Source organism: Lepidochelys kempii, chromosome 6 (genome assembly GCF_965140285.1).
Source record: "Lepidochelys kempii isolate rLepKem1 chromosome 6, rLepKem1.hap1, whole genome shotgun sequence".
Lineage (NCBI taxonomy): Eukaryota > Metazoa > Chordata > Testudines > Cheloniidae > Lepidochelys > Lepidochelys kempii.
The window spans coordinates 71,295,962-71,308,328 of NC_136385.1; the positions used below are offsets into that span (position 1 = coordinate 71,295,962).

The following is a 12,367-nucleotide window of genomic DNA, read 5'->3' on the forward strand; positions in this document are numbered from 1 at the left end:
AACCAGCAGTGGCTGGGGAAAGGGTACCAATACTGAGTCAGACTATAAAAAGGCAGTTTATTGTCATTATAAGGTTATATCTTTGAAGTAAAGGTAATGAATTTCTTCATGTGATATGCTAGCTTTTGGCACTCCTAACTGAAGCCAGAGAATTTTAAAAAAAAATAACACAAAACATTTTGATCCTCAGTGATAGAATGCCCCACTGGTGCCTGTAAAGTCTTTTGACAGGATGCATTTCCTGGAGGACTCTATGATCACTTTGTCTATGCTGTTTACTGCTGATAAGGAACATTAAGTGCCCGAACTGACCTTCTTTTCGGGAGGAACCACTAACAACCCAGTCCCATTGACTTTAGTGTCAGCTGGGTCAAGCTATAAGGCTCATGTTGTCTCTGAAACTAAATTAAGGATGTTGTTTGGTTTCCTTGTATAGGATTAAGGACACCAACCCTGCAGAGAGCAGGGCCATCCAAAAGCAAGTGGAGAATATGGAGAAGCTGCTGGCCACACTCAAGTCACAGACTAAAGAGAGGGAGACAACCCTGGAGTTGGCACAGAATCAACAGGCTGTCCTGCAGGACAGCCGCAGACTCCTGCTGTGGGCAGATGGAATCAGGGAGAAGCTGGGTAGTATGGAGATGGGCATGGACGTGGCTTCTTCAGAGCAGTTGCTGAAGGAACATCAGGACCTTCTGAAGGAAATTCGCACTCAGAAGGAAAGGTAGATGTTTGCTTTGAGAGTGAAGAAGGAGGGTGAGGTACTGCAGCTGCAGCACCAGGGAGGCCTGGAGCATACCCAGAAAACAGATCTGGAAACATAAACTTGGTGTGAAAATGGTGCTTGGGATTTATTGAAGTGCATATAAAATTTAGCATGAAGAAAATAACAACTGACTGTGCACATAACCCAGTTAATTTCCCCATATCAAATGAAAGTGTCTGCTAACCCAAAGTCTGACTGCAATAGCTGCCTTCTCCCTCACCTGGATGCTCAGCAAGGAAGAAAACTCACTATTTAAAGTCCTCAGGCTTCTTTTCCTTCCCAGGTCACTTCTGCCAGAACAATCCAATCACTTATCCTGGGTTCTCCCCTCTCCTGTATTTTTATGAGCCAGGCCTGCCAGACTCTCAGGCCTCCAGCCCCATCTCTCATTTTACAAAAACCCGGAGACACAGTGACTCTTTCTGTCCCATGTAATGGCTGGCCACCTGTTTTCTTGGGCTCTCAAGCCAACAGAGAAAACTCCTGGCCACCTCAGATGTACAACCCTGAGCAGCCAACCCCTGCACTTCCTGGCAGACTGTAAGTGAAGAGGACGTTAATAGGGAAAGCAATGGGTAACGGCAGCTCTGCCACCAAGAAAGCAAGGAATAGAGCAGCATCAGAGAGAGAGAGAAAGGTGGGGAAGTTATAGGAGGAGGAAGTTATTTATTCTTTTTGCTTTGCCAGGAGAACACCAAGCTCAAGTCACCTCCTACAGTAACTTGTCCTCTTTCCTTCTGACTCTGGGCAGGTTTACGCAGCTAGAAGAGCTGGGACAGAAGGTAATGTGTGGTCAGCCCAGCAACAGGACCCAGGATGTGCGCCAGACCGTGGAGAGGCTTACCCAACAAAGCAGTGAGCTGGACGAGATGTGGGAGCAGCGGAAGAAGCAGCTCCAAGACAGCTTGGAACTGCAGAAGTTCAATAGGGAAGCAGATCGCATCAGTGCAACCCTCTCCAGCCATGAGGCTTTTCTACGAGTAGATGATCTTGGGGTATGTATCAGAACAGCCCTTGTTGTCTCCTGCTCCCACTCCCCATCCAGAACAGTCTTGATCCATAATGACTCCATCAGAACAGAGATTCAATGACAATCGCTGTCCTCTGGCTCAAAACTGAGAATTTCTAGCCAAGCTTAGATTGGTTGCAGCATTTCTGTAACAGTGATGTGTTACTGTTCAGAAGCTGCACACGCAGGGCCTGGTTCTCATTTACTCATTTCTTTAAATGAGAAGCAGGCTCATAACTGCTAAAAGACGCTAAACCAAGGAGCTGTAGTTGTGACCCAGAGGTGTGTTTGTGCAGTTGGGGTGGAATGCTCTGGTTAACCTTTTCACCATGCTTTCTCCACTGTTCCTTCTACCTGTACACTGCCATTATCCCTTAGCGTGCTATTGCAATCAGTAGAATATTAGCAAGGAAGTAATTGGTACATTCCACACCAATACTCAACAGCAGTCAGCCAGGGGAAAGTTTGTAATGATCTCACCTCCAGTGGAGAGAGGCTGGGAAAGAGGATATGAGTACTATTAACACCTGTTGGAGGCTCACCCTTAGACTGGATGATAGAGCTGTTACGAGTACTGTTAGAATCTGAACTGCAGCCTCCTCATATCTCAGAGACTGGTTTGCTGCAGTTTGTGGGTAACCAAATATATTATACAGTGCTTACGCCAGGGGGGCACCATGCTGCTGCGATTAAAAGATGAGGATAGACTCTTAGGACAGGAGAAAACATGAGAGATAAGGGATCAAGCAAGGCACAGCTGCTCACTTGTTCAAAGCCCTGAAGGTCCTCAGTGATGTGGAAAATCTACAATACATACTTGCTTCACTTGGGGGGAAGGTGGAGAATAAGGACTTGCACAAAGGCAGAAATAATACCATCTCCTCCACTGCCACAGAGGGAGCCATATTACAGAGGTGAGACTTGATCAAGTTTTCTTCCCCCCACTCCAGGACAGTGTGGATGCTGTTCACAGCCTTCTCAAGCGGCATGAGGATTTTGAAGGACTGCTGATGGCGCTGAAGCAACAGGCTGAAGTGATGAATGAGCATGGGGAGAAGCTAGTGAAGAACAGGCACTTCGCTTCTTACATGTGAGTTCAGAGCCATTTACACTCTAGGTAGAAAAGAGGAGGAAGACAAGAGATTGACTCCACTGAAGACATTTAATTTTTACAAACCATCATCAAGTGTCGTCAGAGTGAAACAGAAGATCCTCTTTGAGCCAGCAATCATACCAAATCCCATCAGTCCACAAGCTGTGGTGTTCTAATTTGGGTGGAAAAGGATGAATTCTTTCATTTCCTTCCATGCTGCTTCTTAACATGGAGAGAATGGCGCCGGTATTGCAAAGAGATGCATTTCCTGTACTCTAATGACAAGGGTAACACTTTCAGTTCAGAGTGCCATTTTTGGTACAATAATGGAGAATACTCCAGTTTTTCTCCTTGCATTTTATACTACATGTGCCAATAAGATCTTGTAGTCCCTTTTAACCCTATGGTTCTATGACCTCTTTATTGAAGAACTCATTAAAATTCTCACATAACTGTGTGTTCCTTGCATTTGAGAGTATCAATAATATTTAGTATGAATACAATAGATTTCAAATCACTTCACAAAGGAATAACCGTTGTAATCATCATGCCTGATTCTCATCTAACGTAAGGCCCTTTTGCACCACCCTGGCACTATAACATGGCCTTAAAGTGGGAGTCGGTGTAATTCATGGCTCCTTTAAGGTACTAGAGCGTGTAAAGGGGCCTTAGTGTAAATGAGAATTGGGCCCTGTATGTTTAGAGAGCACAACTGTTTGAAGGTAAGAGTGCTGGGGGAAACTGAGAAGCTACAATTATGCTTAAAGTTGCTTGGACTGGCTCTGGTGTCTAGTGCCATGACAAACTGTGGCATAGTTCAATTTTAAACATGAAAAGAGAGAGGGTGTGCATTTGGCAGTTTCCCCAAATGAATTCGTATTGGCAAATAGCCAAAAGACACACAAGAGTACAAAGCTGTACTTACTTGGTGAAGGCTGTGTTTGTCACTGTATTGCATTATCGCGCGCTTAAATGTTATTGGACCACATTCTGCTTAGGAGAGATTAGTGGGGAGGGGAGGAGCACAGCTGAGCACGGTGAGAATCCAAAGAAAAATTAGGATGAGAAATGGAGCAAAGTAAAGAAAAACAACAACAAGGAAATACAGAGGAACTATGGGAACATGGATAGGAGGTGAAAGAGAAATTCTAATGCAAAAGTATGGTGCCCTTGCCTGAGCTGTAGTGGAAGATGTGTTTGCGCCTGTTGAGTCTTTTCCCCGGTTCTTGTAGCATAGGTCTCCATTTTGTCCTAAAGGCATGTCTGTTTGTCGTTCAATTGCCTCGCTCCAAAGAAAACAACCGTGGGCCAGATACTCAGCTGGTGTAAATTAGTGTGTTTCCATCAGCTTCAATGGAACTGTTGATTTACGCCAACGGAGGATCGGTTCCATGTGTTTAAATTAGAGGAAGATGTCTTATGAACTCAAGTGCCCCAAAAATGAACCGTAGAGTTTTACAAACCTTTGAACCCATATGCTCAGGGTTTAGCTGATCGCCATATTTGGGGTCGGGAAGGAATTTTCCTCCAGGGCAGATTGGAAGAGGCCCTGAAGGTTTTCCGCCTTCCTCTGTAGCATGGGGCACAGGTCACTTGCTGGAGGATTCTCTGCTCCTTGAAGTCTTTAAACCACGATTTGAAGAAGTCAATAGCTCAGACATAGGTGAGAGGTTTTTCGCAGGAGTGGGTGGGTGAGATTCTGTGGCCTGCATTGTGCAGGAGGTCGGACTAGATGATCATAATGGTCCCTTCTGCCCTTAGTATCTATGAACTACATCCTTCATTTTTTCATCACTTGAAGTCTTAAAATAAAATATTTGTGAGGGTGGGAGTGAATTAAACACAAAGCTTTTCAGGGCAGGGACTGTATCAACTTACAGTAAGGTACTGTGCCCAACACATTTGGGGAGCTACCATAATACCAATAGTGCTTAATAATAATCATAAGACTGCCCACCCCCAGTCCATCTATCCCTTTCCCACCTATCTCCACATGAGAGGCGGTCGCTACCCAGTGGAGCTGCCGTTCTCCCACACACACAACCTCTCAATCTTGGAAAACCCAGCACGGTTGTGCAAAGGGATGGGGTAGTGAGCCTTACACACACACCCTTACTCTTAGCAACAGCATCTAGCCCAAAGTTCTAGCAATAAAGAATGACCAAGGAAACCAAGACGGATCAGTGCCATTGCCTTGTCATCATTCTAGATAGGGGAATTAAAGCTCTGTGTCGTATTTTCTCTGCAGGATCGAGGAGAGAATGGCTACATTCCAGGACCGATGGGAACGACTGAGACAGAGTAATGAACAGAAAAAAAGGAAGCTGTTTGCATCTCTTCAGCTGCAGGTGAAAGGGCTGATGCACTAGAGCTGACCAGAGGAAACCTTGGGACTGCAGTAATTTAACACTGTCTGTTGCCTTGAGCCAAGGCTAAAAATATTGACCACTCTCCCTGTTCCCAGCCACAGCCCACTTCACCTCGGAGCAGGAAGTTAGGAAATGTTGACCCCACATATAGGCTGACTAGAGTATTGGCAAATACATTAAGAACTCATTTAACACTGTCGGAGTGATCAGAGAATATTTACTAGGCCATAGTGAAGTATACCGTGAGTTGAATTAATACAAGAAATGAAAACATTTAATGAAAAACCACCTGGGTATCTTGATCACTAGATAATGTCCTTGTGAACGTCACCCTGGGCTCATATGTTAATGCTTCACTGTGGGTTGGTGCTCCCACAGAAAATTATAACTGGGGAGAAGAAGCTGATACTCCAGAACCAGTGGGAGGAAGCCTCTGGTTCAGATTCTTGCTGTGGTAGGAAAATTTCTTTCTAAAACATTAAGCCTGATTCTGCTCTCACTTACACCAGTGTTAATCAAGAGTACTCCATTGATGTAAATGTGGCTACATGGTTGCAAAAGTGGTGTATTGGCAGTAAGAGCAGAGCTGGCCTGTTTGGGTTTTTTGGTCACATTTTCCTTAACGATCATTCTACCACACAGACAAGGAAATAATTTGTCTTATGGGATCTGATTTTCAAAGGGGCCTCAACCTGACCTTTGTTTATGTATGCACAACTTTGCATTTTCCTCTCTGCATTCTGTAGACTCTAGTCATTAAAGTTTTTCACTTGGAATGGTCATGGGGAATTGGGGAAATCCTTAACAGGATTCTTTTAGTTACCCCAAAAGTTCTTCAAATTAAAGTTTCTATAATATATGTGTAACATAATGGGGAAGCATTGTTATTACATTGCTCTTAGCCATATTTTTCATGTGAAATGGAATGTCATGAATGGTATTTGGGCTTCCCACCGTGGAGCTGCATAGTATAATGGTGGTCACCTCTTTTATAAATCCATTTTCTGCTTGAAAACTGAGTCTTCACTGGTTACTGAAAGCAGTGGGGTAGGAAATATTGTCCAAAGGAGGAAACACGGATATTACATTAGGGCTGCAAAAGATTGTCCAAGTCTGTCAGCAATCCAGGATTGTGATCCATCAATGCAGGGCGCTGATTATGCAAATTGTCTTTCAGACTAAAAGAAACTGGGCTCCCCAACACTTAGATAAAATAAGGACCGAATATTTTCTGCAGGAGTTCCCAGAATCCACTGTAGTGGATCAATCAAGTAGTGTCCTTGAGTCTGTGTACAATCAGGAGTTAAATATATTTAATCCTAACTGTCCCTAATAGGAGTTCAACCGTGATGTTGCTGAGCTGCTGATATGGATGGAAGAGAAGTACAAGATTGCATCAGATGAGTCCTATCGTGACCCAACAAATATCCTGCGCAAACTGAAGTGGCATGAGGCTGCTGAGAAGGAAATGATGGCAAACAAGAAGCACTTTGCAGAGCTGATAATGGTGAGGGTGGATTCATTGTTGGAAAAGGTTTATCAGCTTGGCCAGTGTTCGATAGGTTTGGTTCTATTTGCAAAGTGCCTTTCTTGGTTGATTATAGGAGCCTGTAAAACAGCACAGTAGCCAACACAGCCAGTCGCACCACAGATACGTCTTTGATTAAGTGATGGTCTTGATTACTTTTTAACACCAAGTTTGCAAATCTTAGCATGGCAGGTAAAGGTGTGGTGGGGTGAAGACAAATTATATACAGTGAGGGAGTTATTATTTTGTCTGGTTATTTTCCTGTGATAGTGGTAATTTCAGATGGGGCTCAGCAATGTGAATCATTCCATGTTTTTCGGTATGGTAGGTTTGATGTAGGAGAAAGCTTCAGGCTGCATGGTATTAATTGGAAAGAAACAAACACAAGTATCAAAGTTGTTAAGATTAGAATTGATTGTGCCCCTTTTTGAGACCTTTGAATAATAAAATATATTTCCTCAGATTGGAAATCAGCTGATTCAAGATGACCATTATGCTGCAGATTCTATCCGGGACAAGATGTCAGAGCTGAAGAAGAAGTGGGAGAAATTGTACAACAAGATGTTAGAGCGAGGAGACAAACTGAGACAGGCCGGACAGCAAGAACAGCTGATGGAACTCCTCCAGGTCAGGTGGTGATTGATTTCAGAGGGGAGGGACTGGGCTGATCTGTTGCTCTCCATGTTGTCAGTTGCCACAGAAAGCTCATCACAAAGATTTGGAAACAGAGCAGCCCCTAAAGATCCCATCCTGTTGAAGACTTAATTTTAGATTTTCCCAGCACCAAAGCGATAATTGTCACACGGGGAGTTTTATATGGCCTCAGCATACCAAGGATCCTAAGCTTGTAGGAGAATGAAGTAAGAAAGCCTCCAGGCTGTGAAGTTGTGCATTACCATCACTAAGGGAACTCTGGCGGTGGTGCAACTACAGTTGTGGATCTCTGAGCGTAAAGATATTGTTAAATATTTTGTCACTTGAAATATTCCAAGGGTTGGATTTTGGGAAACCTGTTTAAGGGGCTGGGACAGGGATAAACGTGAAAAAAATGTACACCTCAAAATGTTCCAGGAAGCACATGTTCATCTGCTCCTTGTAGGATGCAAAAAAGAAGATAGAAAAGATTGAGAAGGTTCTTCAGGATGCAGAGACAGGCCATGACCTGCGCTCCAGCCGCAATCTGCTCAAGCAGCACAGTCAACTGGAAAAGGAGACGGGGGAGTTGTCTGAGAAAATGAACTCCATTGTGTCCTGTGCCAAGAAAATGGCAACCAATCATTTTGATTCCCAAAAGATTCTGGATGAGACACAGAAATATCTGGAAAGGTGAGCGAGTGTTCTCTCGCTTGTTGGGAGAAATGAATTAGTGGCAGAGCTCGGAACAGAACTTTAGTTCTTGATTCCTCATCTCCTGTTCTAACCACTAGAAAAGACTGTCTCTCAGCCAGCCAGCCAGGCATTCCTTCTGCTACAAGCTTCTGCCACAAAACTATGTTAACACACTTCAGTTTTACAACTGCCTGCTCCCCTGCCTCAGGTTCTGCTAGTGACCCTCAATCTGCGACACTCCTGCCATTCCAGTCCTTGGCTTCCTTGCCAATCTTACCAAATTCTTGCTAAAGTGTGAGGTAGTCCAACATTTAATGGTAACTAGGTTCAGACCATTACAACTCATTTTGCTTGTGAACTGAGACTGATTTGAACCAACGTCTCCAAAAGTGAATCTCATTTCCCCCACAAACACACTAATTTAACACAATAACAATGTCAAAAAGTAAATTCCAGTTTCCTGTATTCCCAACGCTGGTTAAGATGGAGCAGAATTGATTGTTTAGAGTGGGTGTTAAACTGTACTCCTGCTTTCTAAATCTGTTTGCAGGGCTGGATTAAAGAATTTTAGGGCCCTGTGCACTCTGGTAATTGGGGGCCTGCCATAGTGGTGTGGGTGTCCCTGGGAGGTTGGGGGTAGGGTTTTGCCCCCTGGCATGGGAGGCCTTGGAGGGGGGAATTGTGCCCACCCTGAAGTCACTCTACAGTGTCTCCTGTCCTACAGGGCTGGTCCCACTCTCCATTCTGGCCCATTGGCTCTTGCCACAGCATTCAGACAGAGCCCTCCTCCTGTGATGCCCTGCCCCCTTTGTGGCCCTAGGTTGTTGGGGTTTTTTTTTTCTGTCTATGTGGGTTGGTTTGTTTGTTTTTAACCGTGTCATCAGACTCCCTGAGTTGGGGGCCCTGTGCAAGTGCACCAACTGCACACAGATTAATGTAGGATTGCCTGCTGGGGCTGCGAATGATATGGGCCCGTGGTGCCCATACTCCATCAATATTCAGGGCACGGGGCCTGGCTCCACCGATGTTCAGGGCCAGGTCTCTCCCCCGGCCCCGTCTGCTGCCCCCATGCGCCTCTCCCAAACGACCCTGCCTGAGCCCTGGGCAGCGTGCGGCTTCCCCCTGCTGCTCTGTGCTGTACTCCGTTCTGCCGACTCCTGGCATCAACTGCCGCCGCAGGGTCCTAGCACCCCGCACCACTAGTGCTGGGGCAGGCTGACCCAGGCTGATGCTGACCATGACCCTGCCCTTCCACCTCCAATGGATGGACCCTTCCCTTTTCCAACGGGACCCTCCACCAGCACCGGGGGGCCCCTGCCCGCAGTCCCCACTCCTGCCCCACGCTGGGCAAGGGGAAGCCCCATCCCTCACCCCCAGTGAGGCTACAGTGAGGGGCAGCAGTAGGGGAGGAGGCGCATGCGTGATGGCAGCCCTCTTCCCCCGGCACCCACCACTGGGGAGGCGAGGGGGATTCCTGGACCTGAGAGGGGCCCTAGGAGCACGTGCAGTGACAGTGGTGCAAGGTGAGTGTGCTGCTGGGGAGGAGAGTGGGGTCCCTCCACCGGAGCTCGCTGCTACCGGCAGGGAGAGAGCTGGGTGGAGTACTCCTCTTTGGCCCCAGCCCCGGGGCACCTGCCTGCACCCCAAACTCCTCATCCCCAGCCCTGCCCCATCCCAGAGGCTGCACCCCAAGCCAGAGCCGGCCCTGATCCCCCGCCTGCACGGTGACCCCCTCATCCCCAGCCCCACCTCGCAGCCCTCACTGCCACCCCCCAACCCTCTTCCTGAGCCCTTCCAACACCCCAAATCCCTCATCACCAGCATCACCCCAGAGCCCTCACATTTTTACATTATTTAAAAAAATATATATCAGCTTACAAGGCAGGTGTGGGGGGTGGGACTTGGACCCGTTCTGGGCACGACCAAAAATTATACAAACCTGCTACCCCTGCCTGCCTGCTCTCCTTTGTAATGTGTACACTTACCATATCACATAACTTACATACAGATATGTGTGCCAAGAGCAGCCCTACTGAGAAGGCATTCTGTATGTGTATAGTGCCAGTCAGGGAGAGTTAGTAGCATGGGAAAGTGTCTGGCCTGTCAGAGCCTGCACTGCAGGTTCACAGGTGATTCCCTCAGATGACTCTGGAGATAACTGCACTTTAACATGTGATCCTCAGGTTTAAGTCTTTGCAGGTGCCTCTTGATGAGAGGCACCAGCTGCTGCAGGCAACAGTGGATCTGTACCAGTTCTACCATTACTATGACATGGAGATGAATTGGATCAGTGAACGATTGCTCATTGCCAACTCCACCAACTGTGGCAAGTCCTTGGATATGGCTCAAAGCCTGCTCCACAAACACAAGGTAACTGCTTTCTGTTACCCCTTCTATAGGTGTGATGGGAGCAAAGTGTATATCAGACACCCTATTGCCCCCACACCTAGAAACCTACAGCTACACATTTCTCTTTTGCCACCCAGAATGCCGTTACAAATGAGCCCACTAAGCAGAAGGAGACAACTGTTATTAAAGCTAAACTCTCCCTGGCATGCAATCTCGAGAACTAAATATTTGACACTGTCCCAGTTAAGTAATTCCAATAACTTGAGACATGCATATGATCCAGCCATATAATGGAGGATTTTCAGAGTGAACATGGAATTTCTGATGAAACTGAAGTATCTATCAATTCCTGCAGAAACCATTCTTCTCACAGTATTATGAGGAAATCACTAGTTTTGCATTAAAAATTCTTAGACTGATGCATTACACACTAAATATAATGAATGATTTTGCTCTTTTCTGGGTGGAATACTTCTGCTATTCCTTGCTTGCTTGTGTTTTGACTATATAATTACTATTCTCATCAGGGAGTTAGTGTCAGAGAGAGATGCATGCACACTGCAGTCTCCAGGACAACATAAAACAGATATTTAAACTTCACTCTAGTGCGATGACTGACATAAAAACTTTTGAAGACAGCAGTGTAACTGTGAAATGACAGTTTAACAGAGTAAGATTTCTGTGGAATTTGCTTTGTGGTTTTTAGTTGTCTTTCACAGATATCTGTTAGCCCTGCTGCTTTCTAGCCTTAGCAGACAGCATCATGCTGATGAGCTAGACTCTGGTGCACGTGTTCCTCTTCTATTGGCAACAGAAGGTTGCATTTTGGTAGGTTACCCCAGAAGCAGCTCATCTTAAGGGAGCATCTAGATAGAGACCCACTGTGTCTTGCAAACTATGTACGCGCTTCTAATTTCCCACTTCTGACAACTGTGCTCCACTTTCTTGCATACTGTCCTGCCCTCACTTACTCTTCTCTCCCTCTCTCCCCCACCCTAGGAATTACAGGCAGAAGTGAATGCCCACAAACAGCAAGTTCAGAGGGTGTTGAAGAAGGGAAAGACTGTGACTGGGTGCAAGCACTCTTCATTTCAGAGAATAAAGGAGAAATGCCAGGAGCTCAGCAACAGCTGGGCGGAGCTGGAGAAGGCCTGTGAAGAGAGGCTGAAGCAGCTGCAGCGTTCTGTTGGCTTCCAGCAGGTATGGCTCACAGCAAAGTGACACCAACTTTTTTTCGGGCTAAGAGGAGAACAAAGTGATTTACACAGAAAGCAAACCTGGTTTAAGGTCTCAGGCCATTAGGGCTGAAATTCGCTTCCTCCACATAAAGCCAGAGCACTGTGGGTGGTGGGCACTGGGCAGGACTGGGGAGGCGGGTCGGGATGCAGAGCTGTAGCAGTGTCTCCTATCGGAATTTGGTATGCTAGTCGCCTGGAGCACTAGCTACAGCCTGGCCCCACCACTCGCTCGGTGAGATAGGACAACTGGATCCATATCATTGCAGGTCTTTTGGTTCCTGCCTGGTCTGCTCCTATTTCACCACCATCTCTGCCCTCCTCTCCAGTCAGTGGGCCTTATCCCAACGCTCTGAAGTCACTGGAGGGAATTCCTTTGACTTCAGTGGGATGTGGATCAGGCCCTATGTATAACAGATCCCCTTAGTGGTGCACATGGGGTACACATGTTCCCCTTACTAGCCACTTGGATTGGCAGTATCCACACACAGCCCCAAATTGGGGTTTCAGTGGTGCAGAGGGCCTTAAACTGGCCCTCCATGCCAGAGTAAATTTCACCCTAACAAAAGATGGGCCAAAGTTTCAAAGGCAAGCATTTAAAATGAGCCTGTTAAAAATTGCACATGAATACTCTTCTGGCTAATCCAGATTTTCTGTCATATATGGGTAATTAGCAGGGCAGTAACCCA

The 12,367-nt window shown here is 46.3% G+C and overlaps 1 protein-coding gene across 1 annotated transcript in view; it reads left to right on the forward strand.

Annotated features, from left to right (window-relative positions):
- The window catches only part of SPTBN5 (spectrin beta, non-erythrocytic 5), a 149,915-nt gene that overhangs the window by 38,932 nt on the left and 98,616 nt on the right, over nucleotides 1–12,367 (forward strand). Inside the window, exons 19-27 of the mRNA XM_073350339.2 lie at nucleotides 437–724; nucleotides 1,518–1,761; nucleotides 2,726–2,865; nucleotides 5,117–5,216; nucleotides 6,574–6,744; nucleotides 7,228–7,392; nucleotides 7,865–8,091; nucleotides 10,278–10,464; nucleotides 11,443–11,643. Of these exons, the coding sequence (XP_073206440.2) occupies nucleotides 437–724; nucleotides 1,518–1,761; nucleotides 2,726–2,865; nucleotides 5,117–5,216; nucleotides 6,574–6,744; nucleotides 7,228–7,392; nucleotides 7,865–8,091; nucleotides 10,278–10,464; nucleotides 11,443–11,643 (1,723 nt within the window). The remainder of the gene's footprint in view (nucleotides 1–436; nucleotides 725–1,517; nucleotides 1,762–2,725; nucleotides 2,866–5,116; nucleotides 5,217–6,573; nucleotides 6,745–7,227; nucleotides 7,393–7,864; nucleotides 8,092–10,277; nucleotides 10,465–11,442; nucleotides 11,644–12,367) is intronic.